The sequence below is a fragment of the Kryptolebias marmoratus genome, linkage group LG15, assembly GCF_001649575.2.
Source record: "Kryptolebias marmoratus isolate JLee-2015 linkage group LG15, ASM164957v2, whole genome shotgun sequence".
Classification (NCBI taxonomy): Eukaryota; Metazoa; Chordata; class Actinopteri; order Cyprinodontiformes; family Rivulidae; genus Kryptolebias; species Kryptolebias marmoratus.
In genome coordinates, this window is record NC_051444.1 from 19,127,737 (window position 1) to 19,154,567 (window position 26,831).

Sequence of the window (26,831 nt, forward strand, 5' to 3'; positions counted from 1 at the left end):
AAAACTGCATTTGTGTTGCTAAAGTCCAAACTTCCTAAATGTTGCTGATGTGTGCTATGACATGCTTTTCTTTGAACGTGTTCAGCACAAAGTAAACTGATTTGCAGCGTGAGTCCTGGCTCCTATAACTCCTCCTATTTAATGTGTGCAGCGCTCTTTCAAAACCACTTTAAAAATCAAATGAAAGACCCACAACACACAGCTCTGACTTGGGGTCCAATTTTGTTTTTGCTTTTTTGTTTATTGGTGATAGAAGTTAATGTCATGTACACAAGTGAAGTGGTTGCACTGATTGTTGGCTGAGTGTTTTGATATCGAAGCAATCCCTTGTGGTACAAAAGCAAACACATAAGTTCTTATAACTAGTTGGATTAACTTATAACCTTTAGAAAGTCCCTCTAAAGATTTGGTCTAAAACCTAATAATCAAATATTTTTTTCCCCAAGAGTCTTGGAGCTTGTGGCAGTAGGAACTGGTTAAAGTAGTACAGTTTCATGTACAGGTACAGCTTATATAGTACACTTGATGGGATTAATGGGAGAGGAAAGAAGGAAAAAAGAACAATTCTGCTACACAAATCTGTTTTTAGTTTTTGAATTTTTATTTTAATCAATCACATCAGTATTTGTTGCAATGAACCCTGTGGCAATGTCGGAAGAAAAACCTCAATATTTGGGCTATTTTATCTGTTATCAAGTCTCAGAATATTTTGCTGAGGTCCAAACAAAGAGAAATCCAAAGATGCAGGGCAAAAACGCAGCAGGAAACAGCTGGTAACAAACAGATTGCGAAGGCTAGGATATGGCAAAGAATGAATAAGACTTGTCATTTCCAGGTGATGACTAACCAAGCACGTGAAGAGCAATCAAACAAACAAGTTACAGGTGTGGAACGAAACAAGCACAGGAAGCAAAGAGCAACTAAAATACTGAAAAGAAAACCTTTTCACAATAAAACAGGAAGTAAAGCTAACAGTTATGCAGTGCAGAAGCCAAGGGACTAAATATAAACTAGAGGAAATGTTAAATGTCTTCAACTAAATGCTGTTGTTTGTAGTATCAAGCTGAAAAGTCACTATGCTTTAATAGTTTTGTGTGTAAATCTTGGTCTTGTCCTAAATCTTGTGCTAAAGTGCACATCCAGTCCAAAGCGTTCCCCCTGCTGATGTTGCCTCTAAGTTTTTGTTTAGTCTGTAAACTTTATAGACAATCTGTGCATTAGACTTGCTTGTTAATCACTGCAACATCTGTGCTGATGTCTTTCAACATATTCATGCAAACAAACAACGTAATATGATGCTTCGCGTTGGCATCCACTGAAACGTATAGCACATGCTGACAAAAGGATTTTTCCTCCAAACACACAAACACTCATACGCACACAGAGCGCCATTAATTCATCGCTGCAGATGGAATTAATTTGCTGTCATTATCATCACAGACACTTCCATCTGCTCACTGCTGGGAAAGAAAGTGTAGAGCTGGCAGATGTGGGGATGATGGAGAGGAGGCAAAAAATACATTAAGGAAGTGAAGGAACTTCAGATAGCTCATAACTTTTTTTTCTAGGATTTTAATGCTAAATCTTTGTGGTTTCTAGACGAGCCGATAATTACATCTCTGTGAAATGAGAAATTAAATGGACTGCTGAAAGATTATATTATTTCATTATACTCTGCCACTAAGATAAAATATATCATTCATGTTAATCTCTTAATAAAAGGGTATTTGAGGATGACAATTATTGCTCATTCTTGCGGGTCTAATAAGCAGATATTGTTTGACTGCAGAAACCGTCAAAGAAAATGACCGTTTCTTCTGAAAGGAGGGATATCTGCTGAGATGTGTTTTACCGGACAAGTCTGCAGTAAATGCTAGACAGATGAAAAGACAAGCAAACAAGAAGGGACAGCAGTGAGAGCTGATGGGCAACACGTCCTTTGACCTCTTTTTGATTGCAATCTATTGGAAAACCCTTTTGTTACTTTGTGCCAAAGACAGTTTCTTTCTTCTAATTCAGATCTTCACTTTGGAAACTTTTTTTTTAAATATGCTGTTTTTCAAGCCATAGACAGAAATGGCCTATCTATGGACCTATGAGATGACCCCTGACTTCCTTTTTAATCCTACATTGAATCATTAAGAAATAATGAAAGGAGCAGTGAATGGACACTCAAAAGATGTGCTGGCAGCTGGATGGATGGATGGATGAGATGGTGGCAGTCTGCCATATATCCAGGCACTGTTTTGACAACAAGAGCCTCACCATGGCTTCCCTTTTGTCCTGCGTCTGTTTATTTTGTCACCTGCTAGTCTGAGGGGATTGGGGTCAGTTCGGCCGGAGCAGGGTGCTCTCTCAAATACACACTCGCATACAAACTTAATACACTGCCAATGAAGGAGATGACACATGCACACACTCACTCACAAATGGGTCGCAGGCCACTGGGTCAGTGGGTACGTGGGCATGAATGTGTTTTGATTCAATTCAGTGAATGTGTGTCTTTTGATTGCACAGCTATTTTGTGTACATTTGGTGATTTGCAAAGTGAATTAGGTAGAACTCCATGGTCAGGAGGAATGTTTAAGATTCAGTAGCTGTGTTTTTCAGGTCACAGAGCTGATCAGAGCACTTGACTAAACCACTAAGTCAAAACAGTCTGACATGTTCATTTTATTGCAGCAGACCATGCAAGTTGATTAGTCTCACTCGAGTCCAAAAATTCTAAAGAAATGCTAGCTGTGTTCCAACACGTTTATCAAAATTGAAGTTAAATTCAATGTTAATGATTCTTCTAAAATCTGTCTCTGACATAAAGTTTAAAAACATATATTTTTTTATCATTTATCTGGAAGAAATTGTATGAGATTGTACTCATTGTTTGTGGTTTGTGTGTTTTTTTTCAGTCAGGATTGATCCGCGTCTTTAATGAAGAGTATTTAATAGCTCCACTACCTCAACATCTAGCCGAGCAGCACAACTACAGCACGCCTGATGGTCATCACCCACATGTAGTCTACAAGCGCTCTGCAGAGCACATTGTTCACAGAAGACCCCACAGCTCTGGTTCCTTCAGATCTGACCATCCTTATCAGCAGCAGCAAAAGCAACATGGATACCAGCATGGAGATCTGCAGAGGCAACATTTCTGCGGGCGCCGCAAGCAATGTATGTAAGGGAACTTTATATTCTTTATATCATATTGCTTTGGTTAGATACTTGTTGATGCTGATGCATTATTGATGTCGTATATCTAGCCATAAAAGAACAACAATTTTGTGCTGAGTTCCAATCCATTAGGAAAAAACTGCAAAACTCAAACATTGGCTTTTACAAGTAAACCAAACCACAGTAATTGTTTGCTTATGACTCTGGTAGCACTTCAAGCTTCAGAAGGAACATAGCATTAAAATTAATTGTCAGAGTTTATTTTGTCGACATTAAAACCACTTATAGACTTGAACTTTTTATGGGGCAGTTCCTATTACTCTCAGCGATAAATATGATCATTTCAATTTTTAGTTGTGTTCTGGCACCCCTAAAGTTTTTACATGCTTCCCTCCCCGGTTTGCATATTCATAGAGAATAATTCACACTGCAATAAACCAACACATCATTAACTTTTAACAGCAACTAACTACTTAAAGATGAAAAAATACCAAAGAGTGCAGATGGTCATGGACCATCTCCCATTCATCTAATTTCACCAAACATTTATGGATGCATTCAAGGAGTGATGAAGCATTTCAAAGCTTGTGAAATCTATTTGAATTAACAGGTTTGAACAAACCTTTGCAGCACAGTTGTTCTGGCATCTGCAGAGAACTAATGCCAAATAGTACTAAAGTTTATTTTATGTATTTTTTTAAATCATTTTGACCACTATTTTGTACAAATAGACTACTACTGCTGCAGTCCATATGTCTACCCATTCAAATCACATGTTGCAGTACAACAAAATACTTATGGAAAGTGTTCTAGGTTCCAGCTCCCTTTTGACCCTGCACAGGATAAAGCAAGTTCAGAAAAATGATAACTGAATCTATTCATGTGTTTAGGCATGCAATGTATTTGAAAGCATTTTGGCAAAACCAAACTGATGCTACTTAATCCCCCTCTGGGTCATGGGGGTAAGCGGAGACGGGGAGGATGCTGCCTCCTCCAACCACCAGCCAAAAAAAAAAACAAAAAAACAGAAGCGTGTTCTCTGTCAGACATCATCTCTTATATTCCCCTCCTGTCCCACATTCTCTCCTTCCTTCCTTTTTTGCTTTCCTAGATGCTCCAAAACCACCCGCAGAGGATCGGTTCATCATGCCTGATGAGTTCGCTATGCCTGAGGTGGAAGAACCAGGGCGGACGAAAAGATCTCCCATCAACTCTAACCGAGTGGGAGGTCTGAATGTGGAGACCTTGGTGGTGGCAGACAGGAAGATGTTGGAGAAGCACGGCAGGGAGAATGTCACCACCTACGTCCTCACCGTCATGAATATGGTGAGGATGGGAAAGACCAGGGAGGGAAAGGAAAGGAGGAGCTAGCGATGGAAAAACACACACACACACAGGGAGTTTGTTGAATTGCTCTTTTTCTCTCAACTTTTGACTTTTAATGCACTACTACAATCTCAAAAGGAAGCGCTACTGTACATTGCCAGGGTGCTAGAAAAACTGCAGCTAACCCCATTTAGACAAATCCTTTTGTTTACTACATTTATGGCCGAAAATGTATTTCTTATAACATCTTCTACAGGTGTTCCAAAAACAAAATTGTGCTGAAGTTGTACATAATGTGATACTGTAGTTTCTGAAACAAGTAGTATGTTTGTTCTTGTGAAAATGGGACATGGAGAGTTCTGTTTTAAAATCTTAAATTAGACGCGTCACCCCCCCCCNACACACACACACACCTACCGACAAGCTGTCTTAACCCTTCATTTTTTGTTTTTTTGCACTAAAAAAAACAAAAAACTACTCTCACGGATGACAGATGTATTACAATTGGGAAACAAAACTGTTATAAAAAGAAGAAACAAACAAACAAACAAAAAAAGACTAGTAACTGAGTGGTCATCACAAAAATGGTATTTAATGAAAGAGTAGCTCCTGCTGGCTACTCAGTATAAATTTGGTCACTTTTTAAAGCTCCGTAAACAATACATTTAAATTAAAATAACATTTGGTGACAGATGCCAAAGATCTGGTGCAATCTGTTAGTATGTGTTGGGGAAGACTCCCAGCTACTCCCACACAAAAACCTTATTTCAATATCTATAAAACTGACTGAGTTATAGTCATTTTTGTATTTGCTGAGGTTGATTAGCTGTGACAATAATCTAGAATCAGATTGACTCCAAATGTTAATCAGTTGTAGATGTTCGTTATGATGTACATTCAGTCATTACTTTCTGGGAGTTTCATTAAAATCCATCCAGTGATTCAGGATATATTTTGCTAACAGACAGACACAAATGTGCACACAGAACTACGTGATCATTTGCTACCATAACAAATAAAAAATGCTTAGTTTAAGGAATGTGATTGATTGGACCAGGAAAGAACTAATTCTCAAACTTTTTTTTTTTTAATAAGTCTTTTAATTCGGTCAAATAAAGACAAACACTTTATAGATGTGAATATCATACAGTTGTTAAGTATTTTTTTAAATCAAAATTGTTACAAGTTAGAATAATTACGTTACAGTAGCATTGTCAGAGTCAGATAAAAAACAAATAAATAAAAGTGAAGTTTAGTGTCCCCACCACCACTGATTTTAATCCCTTTGCAGGTTTCCAGTCTTTTTAAAGATGGCACCATTGGCACCGACATCAACATAGTGGTTGTTAGCTTGCTGCTGTTGGAACAGGACCCCGTGAGTGGACTCAAATGACCCTTTTTATAACTTAACCAAGTTTCTTCATGTTTCATTGCACACTGATTATATGTCATTTTTCAAATCTGCTTCCCACTCTTTTGTTCCAGCTTGGCTTGAATATAAATCACCATGCGGACCAGTCACTGAACAGTTTCTGCCAGTGGCAATCAGGTTTGGTGGGGAAAGGAGGCAAACGACATGACCACGCTGTTCTCCTCACCGGACTTGACATTTGTTCCTGGAAGAACGAGCCCTGTGATACCCTGGGTAGGACTCTACTCAGCTCAGCATATCAAGTTAAAACCATAGAGTTTAATGATGAGGTTGGGAGGGCTCTGGAACTGTGACAACTTCAGCTTATATATTGGGTGAAAGGGTGATTCTGAGTGATATGTACACATTTAGTTTTCTATTTTACACTTTTTTTAGGGGGGGGAAACTAACATTAGAAAAAGAACAAGATAAAAAAAATGGAACATGGACCACTGCTAAATATTCCTACTTGCTTTTCAATGACAGTTAATCCCACATCCAGGTTTAATTATCTTTTTCCTAAAGCTGTTGGGCCCACACCTGTGCAGGATGTTCTCCGCCTCTCATCCAGTAGCAGCTTGGATAAACTCCAGCATCCCCGCGACCCTGAACAGGATGCAGTGATTATAGAAATGGGTGGATGTCAGGACCACAAAGAGCTGCTGTTGTTACAAATTTAACTTTAGATGTCTGATAACAACCTTAAAATGACTTGTAGGCATTTTTTTCCTATATATTTATAAATCTAATGGATGTTTGACAGACCTTTACTGTCTGCCACTCAAAAGTATGTCATAAAAGAATGCGCTGAGAACAACATAGACAAGAAAGAGAGAAAATACTCTCATGATGCACAGTATAGTTTACATTTAAGTACCTGAAACCACAGATGACTCACCTCTCATCCTTCTTCCTTTATCCCGGCAGGTTTTGCTCCCATCAGTGGCATGTGCAGTAAGTACAGGAGCTGTACCATCAATGAGGACACAGGACTGGGCTTGGCTTTCACCATCGCGCACGAGTCTGGACACAAGTATGTTTTTTTTTAAAGCAATGTAATGAGCTTAGTACATTCTGTTTCCAAACACATCATGGCGTCTATTCCACATTTGAAAACTTGTTTTTTTTATAAATGCAGATGGTCTTTTTATTAGAAAGGTTAAGCTAAATTAACTATCATAACCGACTGCACTTCAGAAACCTTGGCTCAAATTAGAATTACTATAATTGCCATTCAGAACTTTACTACATATAAAAGAAACCCAGTGTTTACCTTCTGTAGTAACAGTATCAGCTTCTAAATACACATTAACTAATAAAGTTCATCAGACAAACAATATCTTAACTTTATACTGTATACTATTTAGTGTAATAAAAACACAGTAAGTGTGTTAAAAGTCTCATTTCCTTTTTTAAATTTCTTTTTTTCCTCCCTGCCTTAACCTTTTCTGAATTAGTTTTGCTGTAAGAAGGTAAACATTCCCATTGGATTGTTAAAAAATAAATAAATAAAAAATAAAAACTCTGATTCATTGAAGAAATACAGAAGTTTAACATCTTTTCCCATTAAAAAGCCACACTTTTTAATAATTTGTATCATTTTACCTCCAGGCCTTTGTCAGTAATAACTATAACAGCAATCAGTGTTGTCTAGTGAAAACTCAATCTCTCATTATTTCCTTTTTTTCAGCTTTGGGATGATCCATGATGGGGAAGGGAACCCCTGTCGAAAGACAGAGGGTAACATCATGTCTCCCACTTTGGCTGGTAACAATGGGGTCTTCTCGTGGTCCATGTGCAGTCGACAGTACCTCAGCCGCTTCCTTGGGTAGGCCCAACAAACACAGATGTTACATTAGCCTCACAGTGGTTGTTGCTCTCCTCTTCACGCTGACCCTGTTGGTGTGCTGTATTCACCAGAACAGCCCAGGCCTCCTGTCTCGGGGACGAGCCCAAGCAGATTGGTCAGTACAAGTATCCTGAGCAGCTTCCTGGACAGCTGTATGACGCTGACACGCAGTGCAAGTGGCAGTTTGGGTCAAAAGTCAAACTGTGCAGCCTGGACTTTGTCAAGGTTGTATATGCACCAAATGCATTTTCTTGTCATAATCCTTGCTTTTTTATGCATTTTTATTTGACTATTAATTATGGCTACCTATGACTCAAAGTGTGACTCACAGGGCTATAATATACAGATATGATCATCAATTAATCTTATATGGATATAAGATATTTTATCTGCCAACGTCAGACCTCTACATTGTCATATGATCACCATGTTCTGAAAAACACTACAGTCCCCAGTAATGAGATGTATCTGATAACACAGAAGCTGAAATGACCTGTTTTAGAGCCATAATCCACTGTCATTCAGTGCTAATCTGGCACTTTATTAATTAACAAGATCTTAGCACAGCAGTTTGAACCACCTCATATTTGATCCTCAAATAAAATGCATTCCATCCTTTTAGTGGTTACCCTCTACACACCCCTGCTCAGAATCATTGTAGTCATAATACAAGATTTTATGCAATAATGCATTCAGATATGTTAATTCACATGCAAATGGTGTTTAAAATACAACAAGCCTTTGTTATGCTGGCTTGCTGGGAAGCTTGCCAAATCGTAAATTGCCAGATTAGCTCACATGACAGCACCTTGGCTATTCTCGTCTTCTCCAAATCCCTCCTGTGTTCCTCTACATCTGCATGTCTTGGACCTGTGTAGAAGGTGGTGGGTGGTAAATCACCCTTCATCCTTATTAACAGTGGATATCAGGCAGCTGTTCACACATTGTCACCCTTTATTTTCGTGTCCCTGAGGGCTCATGTGCTGTGTGTTTTTTTAGCACGATTGCTTTGCTTTCTCCCACCTGCTTGATGCCAAAGCAGTTGACCTGCCTGAGAACAGAGAATCAAACACGCAGAGCAAGTCTGGTTCTTATACCTCCTGCCTTCCGTGGCTCCTCTCTCTCACTGCTTGTTGCAGTCGGGCGGGCTGCCAGCTTTCACCGCCTGTCTTTCGACCCCAGCTCTTCCTCTGGGCTCACTTGCTCACTCTGGCTATGTTTTGTTGGGTCAGATGACAAATACAATTAAAACTCATTTCAATAAAGAACTACCCTAATTAGGTTTGACAGAGAAGCTTTGAGGAGAAGCCTGTTGGGGGTGGTGGGGGTCTATGAACCAGCTTGACTATGGTGCTCTTTGGTCTGGGAAGAGGATAGATTGATGGGATCAACCACGCTTACTTTTTCACAAATGTCTTGTTGTGTTTGTGTGTTTCTTGTTGGACAGGACATCTGTAAGTCACTGTGGTGTCACCGTGCAGGGCATCGGTGTGAGACCAAGTTCATGCCTGCTGCAGAAGGAACCACCTGTGGTCCAGACATGGTGAGCAAAGGTCCTCTTATTCGTTTGATGGACAAAAGCCTTCAGTCCCTCAATCTTCTGCCAAGTCAATTTAGGCACTGATGAGACATTTTGTGTAAATTTCTATTTAGTGAAAAGTATAGAAATATTAGCCAGTAATCACACAGAGATTTACTTATACTATCCATACAAACACAAGTAGACCTGCAAAGGTTTTTGGGGCATTGTAAAATCACAAAACAAGGCGGCACCTACTTTTGCACGTAGAAAAATGATATTTTGACAAAGAGAAAGGTGGTGATGTGTGAAAACAGGTTTTGGCTAGTATCATCTGGGATGTAATGCACAATGGATTTGTGCGTGTTTTGGCTGCAGCTAAAGCGTCTGAGTGTCCAGGTGTGGTGCTGGGCTTTTCTCCAAACCATAAAAACTCAGACAAGACGCCCGAGCACTGATAAGAAAACTATTTTTTTTTTCCTCATCTCCTCCTTCAATTCCATTTTCTTTCATTTTAGTGGTGTCGGAAGGGACAGTGTGTTAAATTTGGGGAGCATGGTCCCAGGGCCATCCATGGCCAGTGGTCAGCCTGGTCCCAGTGGTCCACCTGCTCTCGAACATGTGGAGGAGGGGTCATGTACAGGGAGCGCTCCTGCAGCAGCCCAAGGTATACGCACACTCTGAGGCATAATCATAATCTAATTCATCACATCCATTTTAATTTTCTGAATCAGGCTGAGCTGCCAGCTAGATGACAAAATGATTCATGTTGTCATGTGGCTGACAGTAAAAAAAATCTGAGTTGCAGTTTGGACCAGAAAGTAGTTTTTGAAAGCCTCATGTAACAAAAAAACTGTTCCTTTCTGAACACCTGAAAGAGCTTTCTGCCAGGTAGCTGTCAGCATGGATATGTGCTCGCATTCTGTCCACACACACACTCACCCCCACGCACACCACACACACGCAGATAACCACTCTCATCTGTCAGGATGACAGTCCAGGCAAACAGACTACTTCTCGCCATGTCTCAAACCAGGAAAACCTCCGAATAGCATCCTCTTTTGTCTGGAAGCTGCCAAGACAGTCACTAAATGTCCACTACAGCTGTTCACTGACACAAGCAGAATTCCACCCAAATGTAAAGACCCACATCCCACAGTCCATATCTTCATGTAAGCAAAGAGCTCTGCGCACGTTGTTACAAGCACATGGGAAAATCTCAGTTTTAATGTTGTGTTGCGCAACGAGACATGCAGCACCTCATTGTTCCAGAGAACACTTGGAGATTTATGAGATGTTTTAAGACCTTTATTTCTCTTCATGTAATCTATGGCTGTGTGAAGTTGTTCTGTTAATTCAGTGGGATCATCTAGTGGTGGAGTTTATTAACTGTCTGAAGGTAATTAGCCAGCTCTGATGGTTTTAGGTGCTTTAATTTAATACAAGATCATTGGGCTGCCTGCAGAGGGATATTTAAAGAAAATGAATGACTTCCTAAGCGTTCATGCCATATCATTCCTTCTTCTACTCCTTCCATGTAATCTATAGACCAAAGCCAGCCTTACAGGGGTCATTATGCTTCAGGATTCTGGTATGTTTAAACAGGCTTTAAAGTCTTCTCTTTGAAGGCAATATGTTTAACAGCCATCAGTAAACTGAAATAAATATTTAATGACTAAGTCGAAGATCTATTCACCTAAACAGTTAAAGGAAACATCACTGCCCAACAGAGCTGCTAGCTTACACCACACACATTAGATATGACCTATAAATATTCTAACTGCTGTGAGTTTCCAGATGGATTATGACTAATGACTTACAAACAGCTCTGAAATGGATTATTAAACAGAGCACAGAGTTAATGACAAAGACACATATTAATATTAGCAGCATGCCACATTTGATTTAGTATGTTTGCAGATAGAAACTTGTTACTGTGTCAAAATCGGCCAAAATGTGGATGGTCTTTAGGGTCTTGGCAAGGTCTTGGTATGGGTCAGTGGTGCATACTGAGAACCCTCTTGGCTCCCCATTACATCTGCTAAAGCATGATAGGTTCACAATGGTATTGAGCATGCAAAAAAACGTTTTTAGAGACATTCTGGGGGGTTATCATTGCAGTGGCGGCGTATTAGGATTCTGGGTGGAGGTGGGGGAAGTGTGATGACACAACATGAAGCCCATGTGTACCAGTGTAACTTGGTCATCAAAATTTGGGGCAGGCCTGGCCACAATAACCTCATGCATAATTTACAACAACAGCTATTATGACAAAATTGTAGAAATAACCTTGTGCTGATGTAATAATGCAGTTTAGTTACTTAACAGGAAATAATTTGAAACTGATATCGAGCTTTGATTATTTTTAGTGTTTCACTTGAACTCATAATAGGAGTTCAGTTATGACACATTCAGTAAACAAACATGTCAGCTGTCTTAACTTTCCTAAATTTCTAATTCCTCTGCTCCCACTGTTGACACATCATTACAAAGTAACACTTGTTTGTTGACTTTTGATTTGAGTCTACTCTTTAATTACATTTTCAATTCTCTTTGATGTAGCTCTTATATTTCAAAACTGCTGAAAATTGGGATCACAATGAAAGGAGCATTCCTTGAAGGAATAAATATTGCTGCTGCCTTACATGCCAAAGTTTGAAACAGAGATTCATCTGCTAGTGCCTAGAATATATGTTAGGGGTGACTGTCAGCTTCTACCACCCCAGATATGAGCTCAGTACTTGTGTAATTGACTGAGTTATAGACATTTTGTTTGCTGAGGTAGCTGTGGCACCCATCTTGAACTGAATGGGTTCCAAAAGTCAGTGATTACTTTCTGAGAGTTTCATTAAAATCTGTCTAGTGTTTAAGGAGATATTTTGCTAACAGGCAGACAAACAAACACACAGACATACAAATATATATAAATCACTTCTCTTTTATGGTGGCGTTCAGTAATGATCTTACCACAGACTAGAAGTGGCACACATTTATTTGTTTGTTGGTAGAGCAAAACTGACGTCTTCGTGTGTTTATGTTATTTCATCTCAAGGCTGTTTTCATATTTCAGTATTTTCAGACAGTTTCTGTTTAGCAGTATTGTCAATGACTGTCATTAATTGCATTTCCACAGAAACATTAAGACAAACTATTTCAGTCTGTTTCATATTTTTGAGAAAAAATCTTTTCATCCACAAGTTCTCATAAATTGTCATCAAATGTACTGTTTTCCTGCTGCGTCTTTTCTTCTTTTCCATTAAGGACTTTTTAAAATTCTGCCCTGAAATTTATGGCTCTCTACTTCTATATTATCTTTTGTACTTCACTGTTTCATTATTGCTTACTTAGCACAGAGGCAGACACTCTGCTCAGTCCGTCTCAGTCGACTCGTCTCCTAATCCACATGAAGGATCAAAGAGGCGGGTTGGCCCTCATATGATACACATTATACACCATGACTGGCAGACCGAAAAGGGCCACAGAGCTTTTTAAACCAGGTTAGCTGTCAAGTTCATTTATCATTCCTGTAAACTAAACTAAACAGAACTTTGTAGGAGCAGCTGCTGAAAGATTGAAGCTGCTAAATGGTTAGTTTTAAAGTCAGCGGGACAAAGAGTGGAGCACAAGATTGCAAAAGATACATATTCAATTCAAAAGTGCTGATTCAAGACAGAACGTTTGAAGGATGTGTTGGGTCATATGCCTCATAGCTCTGAAATAAATAATAAAACTTGACTACAGCATTGCTTGATCTACTATATTTTATTCCCATTACCAAACTCAATTCCAAACATCTTTACCCACAAAGTTCACAAAGTCCTTGATCAGACCTCATCAGGACTGGAGTCACGTTTTAGTCCTTGACTCGTGACATTCACTATGTGTTTTTTCCCCAGTAATCTCTGGACATATTTTGGCAAAGTACTCGTGGTTTTAATCTGGGCTGAATATCAAAGATTAAGTTGAATCTTTTTTTATATTTTTACATTTAACCCCAAAACTGAACTCTGTGGTGGACAGCAGGGCCTGTCCTCCCAAAAACTTTAAATCCCAGATTTTCATGCCTGTGTAGTTCATGTAAACCAATCTACAACAAACTTTTCAGTTGCGGTGTTTGGAAATTTTCACTGTATTCTTTCACTTTTACTCAAGTAAAAGCAAAAGCAAATTTCTTCCCTCAGGAGCCATAATATCTTTAGAAACAAGACCTTTCTGGAATTACCTTTACCTTATAGAAGGTGGTTCAAAGATCGACTGACTCGTCACTCCCTCCCCACCTCCCTCCACCTATCGCTTTCCTTTTTTTGAAAAATCACCTGCCAGATAAAATATGATCATCATATCTGTCACTAACAGTTCCTTGAAGGTTACTCATGATCTAACCCTCCTAAGAGCACATTTTGCCAAACCCTAGCTTGAATCAGGTGCCTATGTAGACACTTATCTAGCACAGTTTTCTATTGGATGTCTAATGGCATTGCTGGTCTCATACCAGCAGCACAACAGAGGAATGTGGAGCTTTTTGCAAGAGTATAATGCATGGTGGGAAATCCTGAGGGGGACAGGGAGGGAGCAGGTGAGTCACAAAGAGGACAAGAGCAGACATGATGACCCCTGACCTACAGGAGTTTCCGTTTCTGTCACTGGCAGATTTACCAGGCTGCTGGGACATTTAAGCACCCTAAGGGTCATAAGGTTTGCACACTGAAAACCTGTCAGATCTGCTTTTGGTCCTGTTGTTATACATTTTTAAAGACAGTGGATAATTGAAGGTGGATGAAAAAGCATTATGAAGAAAAGAGGGAGGGATAAAGTATGGTGAGCAAAAGACCTTCCTTAAAGAAACTGGACATTCCTTGTGCTCTGATGAAGACAACTTGACTGATAGAGTATACGGTGTAGTCCCCCACTGACCTGCTGTAAGCACCTTACCATATGGGCTGTGTTTGTGTGCGGCAAAGTCATAATAGGATCAGGACCATGAAAACCAGGGCCAAACTTCCCCTCTCACCAAAGGGAAGCAAGATCGGCACAGAGCAGATTGACTCACCGACACACACACACACACAAACACACACCTTGAATGGAGCTCTATCACTCTTGGCAGCCAAGTCATTGTGTGATTGAGTCCAGGTCTAAATGGAAGCAATGAACAGCAGAGTTGAAGTAAAATCCAGTTTAGCAGTAAACCTCAATACTTGCTTCACAATGTTGTTGGTATTTATTTCACACAAGCACTTTCAATGCTGTTAAAACAATTAAAAATAAATATACCACTAGTTGTTCTTTTCCCCTTGTGCCTTTTTCTGTTAGCAAGTTGTTTGTCTATATTTTAACATTGAACTGTTTTTATTAGACTCACTGTGGCTCCCCAGGCTGAGTGTGTGTTTATGTGCATGTGCAAACTCCTATAGTAAACACCTAAACTCAATTTTCTCTGTTGGTGGTTCTTTGGAATGTCTGGCATGAATTTAGAAAGCCTGGGAAGTCTTGTATGGCATCCCAATGTTTATTAAGACTCCTTTCTTTTGTCTAACAAACAGTGACTCCTTTTATCATTTTGGTGACACATTCAAGTTTAATTTTGTTCCCATATAAGTTTCAAACCTGATAGATGAAGTAAGCCAGTTAGCTTGGACAGCCATTAAAATAGTGGCTTATGAATAACAAAAATGAACCCTTTACCTCTTACATGTGCTGAAGTGCATTGTAAATGGTTATGAAAACTGCAAATTGGACATCAAGCAGTCAATTAAAAAAAACAAAAAAAGAAAACAAATTTGCTTAAACTTCCTAAAGCCATCAAAAGATAGAGAGATTAAAAGAAGTAGAGAAGCCCTTGTAACTTCAGGTCAATTTGACCTGAAGGCCATGGGATGGTTATAGGATTCTCAACGGTATTTCTTCCTTTGGACCAGTACTGTCGAGAACAGCCCATTAAGCAAGGTGTCATATTCCCTTGGTTTTGTAGTCACCAGAAGGGCTTCTGAATTGCGCTTCACCCAGAACCAGTTCACCACAGGAGACTCTAACTAGGGGCTAAGTGCCCCCGAAAACATAGCTTTTGGGGCACTTGAACATACAACCACCCACACCACAATCATCTATTGCATTAGAGAGTTTTAGATTTTTTACATGTTAATGCTGTTGACACAATGCCAACATTTCTATGGCGAAAAGTCTGATTTGATCTGTTTTGTTTTCCACTCAGGCCACAGAACAATGGTAAATTTTGCCCAGGCTCAAGTCGCCACAACCAACTCTGCAATACCAGGCCGTGTCCTCTCAGCGCCATAGACTTCCGGGCCCAACAGTGTGCTGAGTACAACAGCAAGCCCTTTAGGGGTTGGTACTACAAGTGGAAGCCTTACACCACGGTTGACGGTAAGGTTGCTTCAAAACTTACAAAAGTGTACTATGTTCTTGGCACGTCATGCTTAATTGTTTGCAGTTCACAAAGCTGCCAAACATACAATGACTTAAAAAGAACCCTTTTTTTTTCTTGTCTGAAAGTTTATAGGACTTATATGTTCTGTATCCAAATCTTTTTTATAGAGTGTTTCTATAATGCCAAACTCTGTTTACTGTTGCAAACATTAAAGCCAAAAATCTGGAGGAAACTATAGCTGTGGATAATGTGCATGGGAAACATGTAGCCACCTGTACCCTCAGACGGAGCAGGAATGGATTTAAAAAAGGAAGCCTGCGGGCCAGCTTTGTTACACAGAGAAAGGAAGAGAGAGGGTGCAACGAGGAAGAGCGGCGTGTTTGGCTGTTGTCCCGGGCCTGTTTAAGCTGTTGATGAATGGGGGCTGATGTAGAAAAGAGCAGATTCTGAACTGCTTTACGGAACTCTGGACCAATTCACCTTCACAATCATTTTTTTTTAGTCAAAATGGTTGAAAGTACTTTTCTATGATAACTGAGCTGAATTCAGAAAAAACAAACAAACAAACATGAGGCTCCACCGGAGTACCCTCAAGGTGGTTTTATAGCCAGTTCCTGTCATGTCCAGTTGAGTTCCAACAGGAAGCATTTCGATGTAGATTATGTGAAACAGTTTGCAGCACAGTTGCTTCTGTAACCTTTAATTGACCAGATCATAGAAGAACAGAGTAAACAACTAGATTTCTTCTCTGTGCAGATGAAGACATCTGTAAGCTGTACTGCATTGCAGAAGACTTTGATTTCTTTTTTGCCATGTCGAGCAAAGTTAAAGATGGCACCTCCTGCTCTGACCACAAAGGGGATGTCTGCATTGATGGAGTGTGTGAGGTATATTGCCTAAATTGATTTATTTTGGCTTGCTTTCACAATGAAACTAGATTTTTTTATTTAGAAACATATCAAAACAGATAATGTGTCAAAATCAAACAGAGACTCCTCAGTTCTTACTGTACACTCATTTATTCCACATAAATAGCTGGATATTATTGCTATTATAGCTCTGTTCATCTTTTTGGCATAACTGATTTTGTGTGGGTGTATGTTTAGGCTGTGGGCTGTGACCAAATTCTGGGCTCCAAGGCGTCTCTGGATGCGTGTGGGGTCTGTAAGGGAGACAACTCCACTTGCAAGTTTTTTAAGGGCCAGTATACCCTTCAACATCGGGCTAATGGTGAGTTTTTCTTAGCTTGTCTCTACAAGTGATGAGGCAAACACTAAGTAGATCTGCATGACAAAGGGAAGTTAGGGGACAAACAAGGACACAGGATAAAAACAGCACAGACACAAGTATCTAATTTCACCAGATAATGAACTGACTCAGTATAGGAGAGATGAGTGAATAAAACTGTACCATTGTAGCAGGATGAAACATAAGACCTGCAGAATAACTATGAAAGCAAATATGTCATAATAACTTTCTCTCCCTCTTTTTTTCACAGAGTATTACTCTATGGTGACAGTTCCAGCTGGGGCTAGGAGCATTCATATCCAGGAAATGGAGGTGTCCAACAGCTACCTGGCTGTCCGATCCCTAAAGAGGAAATACTACCTGACTGGGGACTGGACTGTGGAATGGCCAGGGAAGTTTTCCTTTGGTGGCACTATGTTCGACTACCAACGCTCTTTCAACAAGCCGGAGAGCCTGTATGCTGGCGGACCTACTAATGAGACTTTGGTGTTTGAAGTAAGCCGCCGCTGCTGGGTGACGTTCATTTATGGCGATTGACAGTGACAGGACCTCAGAGCTGCGGAAAGTTTTTATTTAAGCCCAGACGTGATTAGAGTGAGATGTAAAAACAGGTTTTGGTCATATAGAGAGCAAGGGCTGTTGATTTGTTTGGAGTGTTTTGGATGATATGGCAAAAGACGGGTGCTGTAAAAAACAGCGCAAAACCAAGAGAATGTAATGAGGAGGAAAAAAAAGGATACAAGACAGACATCACACAGTGAACTGCAGCACAGTCAGTCAAAGTTACTGTTCAGATTGGTCGCCTATGACACTGTTTAATTGAAGGAGAGTTTCAGATACTACCAGCTACAATGTAAACACATTCACAATGTGCTACACACACTCTAACCAATTCATGTAGCTCCTGTGGCCAGTAACTGCAAAAGCACTTTGTTGCAGCTGTGTGATGTGAGGCTAATAGAGAGTGGTTCAAATCTTCAAGTCTTCTGCTCTTTCGAGGCAGGAATGAAAAGTATAAAATCAGATGGTTGCCTGGAGTGAGATGTTCTGCACAGTAGAGCAAAATGATTTATGAGCTTGTATTTTGTTCTTTCTTTTTTGTCTTTTCTGTTAAATTCAGTGTTGTAATCAGTTGTGTGTTAGAAACCAGAGCATGGAGGAGAGTGCAAGTCTTTACCTGTCATAAAGCAGCATAATGTGATGCAGGACAGGCGTATCCTCCTGACAGCAAAGCCAACACTGGACAAGTGTCAGAGTCACGCCAAGTTCTAAGTGATTGGAGGGGGATGTTCGTCTCGCATAACTTTGTCAGCAAAAGCATCTATTTTCTCTTGACCTCTGAGCCCTGGCTGTGAAAACAGAAGTGGAAACCAGCTGAAGAGCAGGCAGTGAAGTGATCTTCATGTAAAAGCTAGTCTCCACTCTGTCCCCTGGGCTACTGACATACTGCGGTTAAAGCAGGAATGATTGGCCCATGAGTCCAGGAGAAAATGCCAGAGTTAAATTTCTAACATGCTTTGGTGGTCACTCGTCTGGACGTCTGGAAATATACAAGTGCTAATGTTGCTATTTTGGTGAAGAGGCTTTGGTCTGTGGGCATCTGAGTTCAGTCGATGTTATAGTTTCTATTTTATATTTTTTTGCTTTGTCTATGATCATTCTGTGATCTTTTGTTTGTGAACAAAATGTGAACAAAATTCATTATTATTATTTCTAGTTCACTTCCTTTAGTGTGCTTGTTTGCTTTTAGCTCAACATGGCTAATGTGAAAAGGGATCACCAAATACATAGCTAATTAACATATCACAGAATCAAAAAATATTAGTAAATGGACATTTGTATTGTGGTTTCAGTGTTAGTTTTCGGGTACATTGAACTTCTTGTGATATTTAGGGTTAATTCTTTACACTTTTAGGAATGCAAGTCCCTTTGCTTTGAAGCTCTGGATTGTTTCTCTCTGACTGATCAGGGTACAGAATAAAAGGTTGTCTGTCTTTTTCATGTACGGAATCTATTGTGAAGTAATTGTGACAGAATAAAAAGATCAGGGGAACAACTGTAAGCATTATTAGAAACGCAGTACTGAAATGTTTCCAATTGAGAGTGGGATGCTCAACAAGACAGAGCGAGCCAAAGAACAGCTGGAATACAACTGCAGTCATTTCATGATGACGTTGTAATTGGCAAGTTCGTCGCTAGGATCGAGGAGGGTGGCGGCATCTGTTAAAAGATTTATTTAAGGTTACTTGGAAGAGAAATTAGAAGCAAAACAATAACCTAAAATTGCCTGTCGCGCATCATGTAATATATCCATCACAGTTTACAATCTGATTTCCTGTTTCAGCCTTGACATAAACACTGTGGCTGTGTTCACCCAGCTTTATGCTCCATGGGGAAATTTTAACACATCTTGGTTGTGCTTTGTGCCAATATTAAGTGATTTATATAACCTGTCATTAATATTTAATCTCTGACACTTTATTGAATACAGTGCAATTGTAGCCAAACAAAACTATGCCGAAACATAAGTAATATGTAATATCGTGAAATATAACTTTTTGTTCTAACACTGATCATGTTCTTTTTTTGCTTATCTGTGAGTCAGACTCACACATTTGCCCAGCAGAGCACAGAGTAATATTGTGCATCTGATTTTCAGACGTTGCAGGCATAATCTCTATAAGTCTCTTCTGTAATTACAAAAAGGAGACAGAGGTTGATACAGAAATAAGGACGGGGTGAGGAGAGGGAGAGGGAGATTAAAAGATTAGGATTTTTGCTGTTGAACTTTGTCAGTGTTTGACGTTCAGATCAGAACGCAGTGACTTAAACTGCATCGAAAAGCGTTGTGCGTGTGTGTTATTTCAAGCACAGATCATCTGCTTTACACGTTTGACTAAACTGATGCTATGACTTAAAGACTGAGGGAGAAGGAGGGGAAGATGCATGCATGGATCACTCCCAAACCCTTTTCCTCAACTTGAAACAACGAAAGGAAAACACATGTTGAAGAGTGTGAGTGTAAACTGTGACAAGGTGCACAGCTGCTCAGCTGGTCGAGAGGAGAAGTAAAGGAGGGTGGGGTGGGGGGTAGAAGTAGTTTACAAAATCAGGAGGGATCAGACATCACATATGGCTTCTTCCGGAGGTCTCGTGGATACTAAGTAGGATTATTCCCCCCACTGGAATTGAGATTTTTGTGGTTTGGCAAGACGAGGTCATGCCAGTCCAGGGGAGAACATCGTAAGCCTGATATCTGTATCCGCCACATTGTAATTCATCATCGTCTCATCTGACTTGCCGAGTGGTGTGGTTGTTGGGCTGTGAAAACCAAGACACTCTGTGGTCTGCTGTTGCAATGTAGTTAGGACAGACTGACATCAGTCACACAACCTCAGCCATATTAAAAACGAGGAATCTTTCCAGAATGGGTGATGCATTTTTCTCGATTTTAAACAGAGGTCTTAGCGTTACTATTTTTTATCTCTGCCATTTGTACTTTTATCTTAACTCAAGCAAGTTTAAATTTAGTTCGTTTTTTCATGCATTACTGCTCTCCTATTCATATGTATTTAAATTTCAGCTTTAATCATTAAGATTTTTTATCAAAATTTTAGCTTTCTCATTTTTATAATGCTTCTTTTTCTAGCAAATGCGTGCAGGTATAAGGCAAACTTTATTATGCCAGAGGGGCAGTTCATTTTGCAGCCAGAAAATAATAAGTAGAAATATGCAAATGACAATAATACAACATACCCAATATTTAGAAAACCCAACGCAAAGATGTGGGCTTCAACATTTCAGTTGAGCAGATCAACTCAAACTGTTGATTATGCGAATACTAATAGGAATAAATGAAAACATGCATCTTTTTGTTTTGTACTTTGTTATTCTATACCTGCTATGTTTATTTTTGTCAACTAAAACAGAAAAAGTTGTGAATATTACTTTTACACTACTAAAACCCTCACAAACCAAATATTATTTACTATGTAGCTGGCATTAGGAAGTTTTTTTTAAATGTAACCCAAATAAAGCAATTTTAAAATTCCTCAATGTCCTAAAAAATCTACTTTTTAAGCATTAGAAATGAGGATTATAGTTTTCACCAAAGATTTTTTTAAGTGATACAAATCAAAATACAAAAGAGATGAGCTGCACATGAAACACAGCTGAAACTGACCAAAAATCCAGCAATGCTATGAGCTGTCTATGTGCATGGACCTGAAATAAAACTTTTTTTTTTCTTTTAACCATGGCAATTCTTTGTCCTGGGGCTGCTGTAATGATAATTCTTCTCCAGTAATGGGTAGGTTTGCTTTCATTCATCCATCAGTCTTTGCTTGACTTGGATGTCCAAATAAATCTCTCACACAGAAACAGTAACCCGTGGTAGGTGCGCTGCATTATGTGGATGAAATGAACCAGGCAGCATGTTAGTCTGGGAGTTTGGACTCATTAGAGAAGGAATTAAGCGCTCTGTAGAGTTCCTTGAGCCATATTGCCCATCGCCCTGAAATAAGCTTCTACATCCTCATCTGTCTAGTTTCTTGTTGTGCTGTAACGGACTGGGGTATTTACTGTATTTACTTTCTGCTCAGATTAGTTTTCACTGATTCCAGTTTTCTTGAGTTATATGAGCAGTTAGGAGATTGAAAGTAAGAATCAACGGTTGCCGATTTGACTCATTTTTAAATTGGTTGTGGGATTAGTTGTCAGTGTGTTTCCCCAGGATGAAATAAGATTTTGAATTATATACTGTTCTTGCAGCTGACACCATTCTGACTGACTGTTTTTTGGCTGACAGATCCTTCTCCAGGGAAGGAACCCGGGTGTGGTGTGGGAGTACACTCTGCCTCGCTCTGAGAGGAAACCTGAGTACAGCTGGGGTGTGGTGCGCTCGGACTGCTCGGCTCCGTGTGCTGGAGGTGAGAGAGACTGTTTCTCTCTGAGCTTGTGTTGCATGTGATCTTAAAGTTTTGGAGAGATTCTGTGTGTGTGATGGTGTTTTGATAAATTTGTATAAGACAAACATACAAAAGTTAAAATAGACTGCAAAGGACATGCTGTTTGTAGTCTTGGTCTCTCAGCTATACTGAATCAAATTCTGGTATACATCAACAATTTTTTATGTTTTTTTAAAAAGGCCAATAGTAATTTGGGACTTACTATTATAATTATCTAAGATGACAAAATGCCAATGTTTTCACCCCAATAGAACTTTTATTAGGACAAGCAGACAGAAATGCAGATTAGAAAGTAAGTCTCAGACAAAGAGTGATTGAACAAAAACTATAAAAAAAATAAGAAAATAATTCTGAACCGTAAGTGGTGTAAGCATCTGGTCACCACATGTCAATATTTATATGTCTACAGTGTTTTATGTAGAGAAGTGAAAAAGTTCATTCTCTTTCAGTCTTTCAGTTTTTTGAGCTCAGACAATGAAAATCTATAGGTTGGACACCAAAACCATAAGACCTAAAGCTGTAAGCGACACGATGGGTGAAAGAACACAAAAGTTATTTTTGATGTATAAACGGTACAAGTACAATGTTTGTAGGCATATATATATATATAGATATAGATATAGTGTTTTTTTTAATTTGGGAAAGTTTAGACAATTTTAAATGTAGTGTATGTGATATTTTCATACTTTAGGTTGAACAGTCTGTGGTAAAAATCATAAAACGTAAACTGTGATTGTGTAAAAACCATAATAGATATCAAAATACAAGTTAAGCCATGTAAACTTCCTGTCAACAGTTTAAACTTTAAATAATGTTTTTCCTGTGAAGAAGTATGTATGAAGGAATTTTTTTGCTTTATTTTTTTTTTTTTTTTCAAATTCTAGCTACAACCTATGATGTACGCTACAGAAAGTCTTAGCAACTATTCACTTTTGTGACACACTTTTTGACACAAATTTTTTGCCTTTTTTTTTTCTTCACAAATCAGTAGCTCCTGAAGATGCTGACTATTTGCAACTTGTTGGTTGGGTTATGAAAGAAAACATCACATATAACTGTGATACAGGAATAAATCTTCCATACACACATAAACCTGTTTTTTTCTCCCCATTAGGTCGCATTTCGACAAAGACTATCTGTCTGCAGGACCAAAAAACCCAGGTCAACTCCAGCATGTGTAATCCCCTCACTAAGCCCACACTGGGCTCCCATCTCTGCAACATACAGCCTTGCCCTGCGTAGTAAGTATACTGTAATGTGTGTGTGTGTTTGGGGTTCAAGGCTTTCCTTTATGTCTGCTTGCTTGTGGGATATGTGGCATGGACTCTGATGTTGCCAAATTTTCAGGAACCCATGGAACAGTTTGATTATAGGTGCACGTGCAGACACACATGCACTGTGGTTGAGGAGTGTGGAGGCTGCCTGCTTGCTGTGGTCAGCCGCCACTCTGCTCACCCTGTGTTCATTTCTCTCCTCAGCCCACTCTGCAATTTCTTTTTTTTTCCTAATTTTCCCTTTTTAAACCCCCCCNACAGAGGACACACACAGAGGACACACACACACAGAGGACACACACACAGAGGACACACACACAGAGGACACACACACAATAACCCACGCATAACTTGTGTCTTTCACTTGTTTTTATGTGTGTGCTGTCACCTCTTTGCTTTGTCACTGACAAACTAAAGATTTAGTCTTTAGGCTCTGAAGTCATTCTGAAATCAGGGTTGTGAGCCTCATAAAGTGTTACCTGCTATTAGCATATAACTACATGTAATGGTTTTTCTTAATGAAGACAAGTATTCAGGTGGATTTGTGCTCCCTTTATTTGTCCAAAATGGTTTATAAAACCAGGCTACTATTAAGATTTAAAGCTGCGTCACTTTAGTACCAGTGTTTGAGTGACCCTGCTCAAAATATTACTTACTGTTACGCACAAATCACTCAGACCGCAAATCACAGGCTTGGAACAAACTTTTCAAATGGAGTTGTTTACTTAGGCTTGCTTTAGCTGTAGAGTGCAGGTATGGGTATTTTGTAAAATTTTGATGGGAGTACTCTCTGAAACCAAGAAATCTGCACGACTGATTAAATCCATAAACCCCCCAGATTTTGTGAGTTTCCCTCCTCACTCAAACCCTTTTCATACACTGATTGCACCTTAATAGTGGAATCATGCAAAACTCATTTACCAAATAGTGTCAAAATGCTTGGAAACTAAATAAAGCGAAATGAAAGAAACTATTGATTAAATAGTTAGGCTTATATATATATATATATATATATATATATACATATGATTGTTTTGCTAAAAGCATATAGGCCTTCTCATCCATCTTTAACAAAGATACTGAATTTCTCAAGGGAAGAGTTGTGCCTTTGTTTGATCTGTCTAGACACTGTGTTTCATGACATGCATTTTTAAAACACAGTGTGCATTAGGTGAACCAGTGCAGCATGCAAAGGAGGAAAACCAGGTGAAAGTGCAGCAACAAGTTAAAACAGCACGGAATAAATGGTCTCTCTCTGACAGAATGTAGGCCTTTGGCTGAGGGAAGTGGAGCAAACTTGATTTACAACACTGCCCCACAGAACATGCGGGGATTGGGTTCAGAAAGAGTACACCCATAGACACAAACACAAATGCATCGTGCAATTAGGAGATTAGTTGAACACATTTTCTTAATGTATGATTCTGAAACACTATATTTGGGCTCCGAACTTCAATGATGGGATCTGACGTTAATGATGGGATTTTGTTCACACTAACAATACTGCAACAAGTCTGGACCGAACCTTCTTCCTTGTCGGGGGCTTGAACAAGCCAGACAGCTATCGGTTACACCTCCAACTTACAGCCTCTGTTACTCCCATAAGTTTCCCACCACCCGAGAGGAAATTTCCTGCCCCTAATCTTCGGCGTACAATTTCTCTTATCTTGGCAAAAGCTATTAAACAGCTTTGTTGGGTGCCTGACCTTCCCTCTTTGTTTGGGTAAAGACATTGGCATAGTCCAGATGTCAGCATCTTTGTCCTTTCAGCGACATAAAACACTTTGACATCCATGGATCGCATTATGTTTGGCAGTGGACATAATTTCTGGGCTGGTTGTGTTCACAGGCCAGTTTCTGCGTGCTGCAAGAAGGAAAGTTGAGCTGAGTGGGGAGCATGAAAGCTTTAGCGACTGCATTAGGATGTCCAGGATGTATGGGCAAGCATTCAAGAGCCCAGCAGAAAAGAGAAGTTGACAGTGAGGTGGGGTGTATTTGAACTCCTCATGTGTGTGTGTAAGTGTGTGACTGGAGGAGACTGTAAAAGTGCCTGTGTATATCTATGGAGTGTATCGCGGGTGCTGACAGCCCTGTCTATGTTTCATTGTGCAGAGATGGTGGGATTCCCACTAGGCACAGCCCGTCTAGCCATGGAGAACAACCCCCCCTCCCAAATACACACAAGCTCTAACCCCTCCACTCTCAACCCCACTCTTTAACTTCAAGGATGCCTTTAACTTCCTCCCCCTACATTGTCAGGATGCTGGACTGTGGTGGAGCAGCATTTCTAACATAAAACAGGGAGGCTGGAAAACGTTTAAAAAAGTCAGCTCAATCCTTCATGCAGGTTGGCGTTAGGCATGGTAATATGTGCCCTGTCTGCAGCTTGGTATCTGTCACACCTCCCCTTCTCTTCTTCTGTAGTTTGCTGTTTGAAATGCTTTTACTCTGCACACTTTGTGTCATAGTTAAACAAATCAGAGCGATGTCTGCACAAAGTCCAAAGACACAAAACAGTGACCCCAGCCTATATGTGTATATAACTTTTAAAAAATATTTATCAAGCAATGCTCTTTAGAGTGGTTAACATTCAGTCAGAAAGTGAAGCACAGTTTCCTCCGTCCACTTGCCCAAATGGCTTTGGGGAAACAATAAACTCCATATTTCCTTCATTGTGTTTCTCAATTTAGAAAAACAGAATGTGCTAAATGAATGTAATGTAATGTAGTCTAATACCAAGGCTTCTTTTTAGTGATCTCTTTACAGTGGTAGTTCTTAAAGTTGTTGTATGAAGTCAGCAACTAAAATGACCTCATTGAAGTTCTGTAGATTTAGATCCTGCTCTTTTAAAGTGCATAAGCAGTGAAGTTAACAGCTGAAATAATGGTGTACAGAGAAGCAGCAGTATTAAAGCAGTCATTGTAATTAAAGACCCAAAAGTTTTTGAAGGAATGCATGTGACTTGCCACTTTTTATGCCAGTTTTAGACTAAGACCATTTTATGTTAGGAAATGGCAAATTTATAGCCAACTTGGTCAAAACCTTGAAAACAAGACAACCAGAAGCTTTCAGTTTAACTTTAGACTGACAGGGAGATCATTCATTTTGATGAAGTCATCCATTAGAGGTAGTATTACTGCAGCCATGCACGTAGGCTCCTTGCAGAATCATAGCAGAACCTTCTCTTCTTGTTACACTCTTCTTACCTCAACATGTGTCAGCTTTGGAGAAATCTAAGATATACAAATTATAGTTAGCTCTGCGGTGGTTTTGCAGCAACGCAGAGTGGCACATCAGCCACTTTTCCCCCAATGATATATTGTTATTTATAAGTCAGGGAAACAGAGGGAAAAAAGAAACAAACAGTTCACAAGCCAAAAGTCCCAAACCAATGATTTTGGCTCCCAGTGGTCCACAACGTTCCGGTTTTCAAATTGCAGCTCAGTCCTGCTGTTTCATTTCTCTGTGGCATTTGAAAGGGAATGAAAGCATTTTTTTTTTCTTCCTCTGAAGCAGGTCGGTGGCCCGGAGGAATAGTCTCTGTGGTAGCTTTTCGTCTCAAACTGGACGGAGCCATCTGCCCATCTCCTCCTGCTCCCTCTTCGAAGCGTGCGGTTGTCAGACCACTCATTTGTTGAAATGTCCCTCTTCAGCTCTGATGCCAAGACAGGAGCTATTTTA

General features: G+C 39.6%; 1 protein-coding gene across 2 annotated transcripts in view; it reads left to right on the plus strand.

Moving 5' to 3' along the window:
• adamts18 (ADAM metallopeptidase with thrombospondin type 1 motif, 18) overlaps positions 1-26,831 on the plus strand; it is a 49,283-nt gene that overhangs the window by 10,562 nt on the left and 11,890 nt on the right. Inside the window, exons 4-18 of one of the 2 annotated variants that reach the window (XM_017425900.2) lie at positions 2,907-3,168; positions 4,280-4,494; positions 5,786-5,869; positions 5,980-6,139; positions 6,833-6,938; positions 7,596-7,733; positions 7,826-7,979; positions 9,202-9,297; positions 9,792-9,940; positions 15,485-15,657; positions 16,418-16,548; positions 16,768-16,891; positions 17,160-17,404; positions 21,717-21,837; positions 22,991-23,117. In XM_017425900.2, coding sequence (XP_017281389.1) covers positions 2,907-3,168; positions 4,280-4,494; positions 5,786-5,869; positions 5,980-6,139; positions 6,833-6,938; positions 7,596-7,733; positions 7,826-7,979; positions 9,202-9,297; positions 9,792-9,940; positions 15,485-15,657; positions 16,418-16,548; positions 16,768-16,891; positions 17,160-17,404; positions 21,717-21,837; positions 22,991-23,117 — 2,285 coding nt within the window. Of the gene's footprint in view, positions 1-2,906; positions 3,173-4,279; positions 4,495-5,785; positions 5,870-5,979; positions 6,140-6,832; positions 6,939-7,595; positions 7,734-7,825; positions 7,980-9,201; positions 9,298-9,791; positions 9,941-15,484; positions 15,658-16,417; positions 16,549-16,767; positions 16,892-17,159; positions 17,405-21,716; positions 21,838-22,990; positions 23,118-26,831 lie in introns of those variants that run through there. The other variant, XM_017425901.2, reaches the window with a different exon arrangement.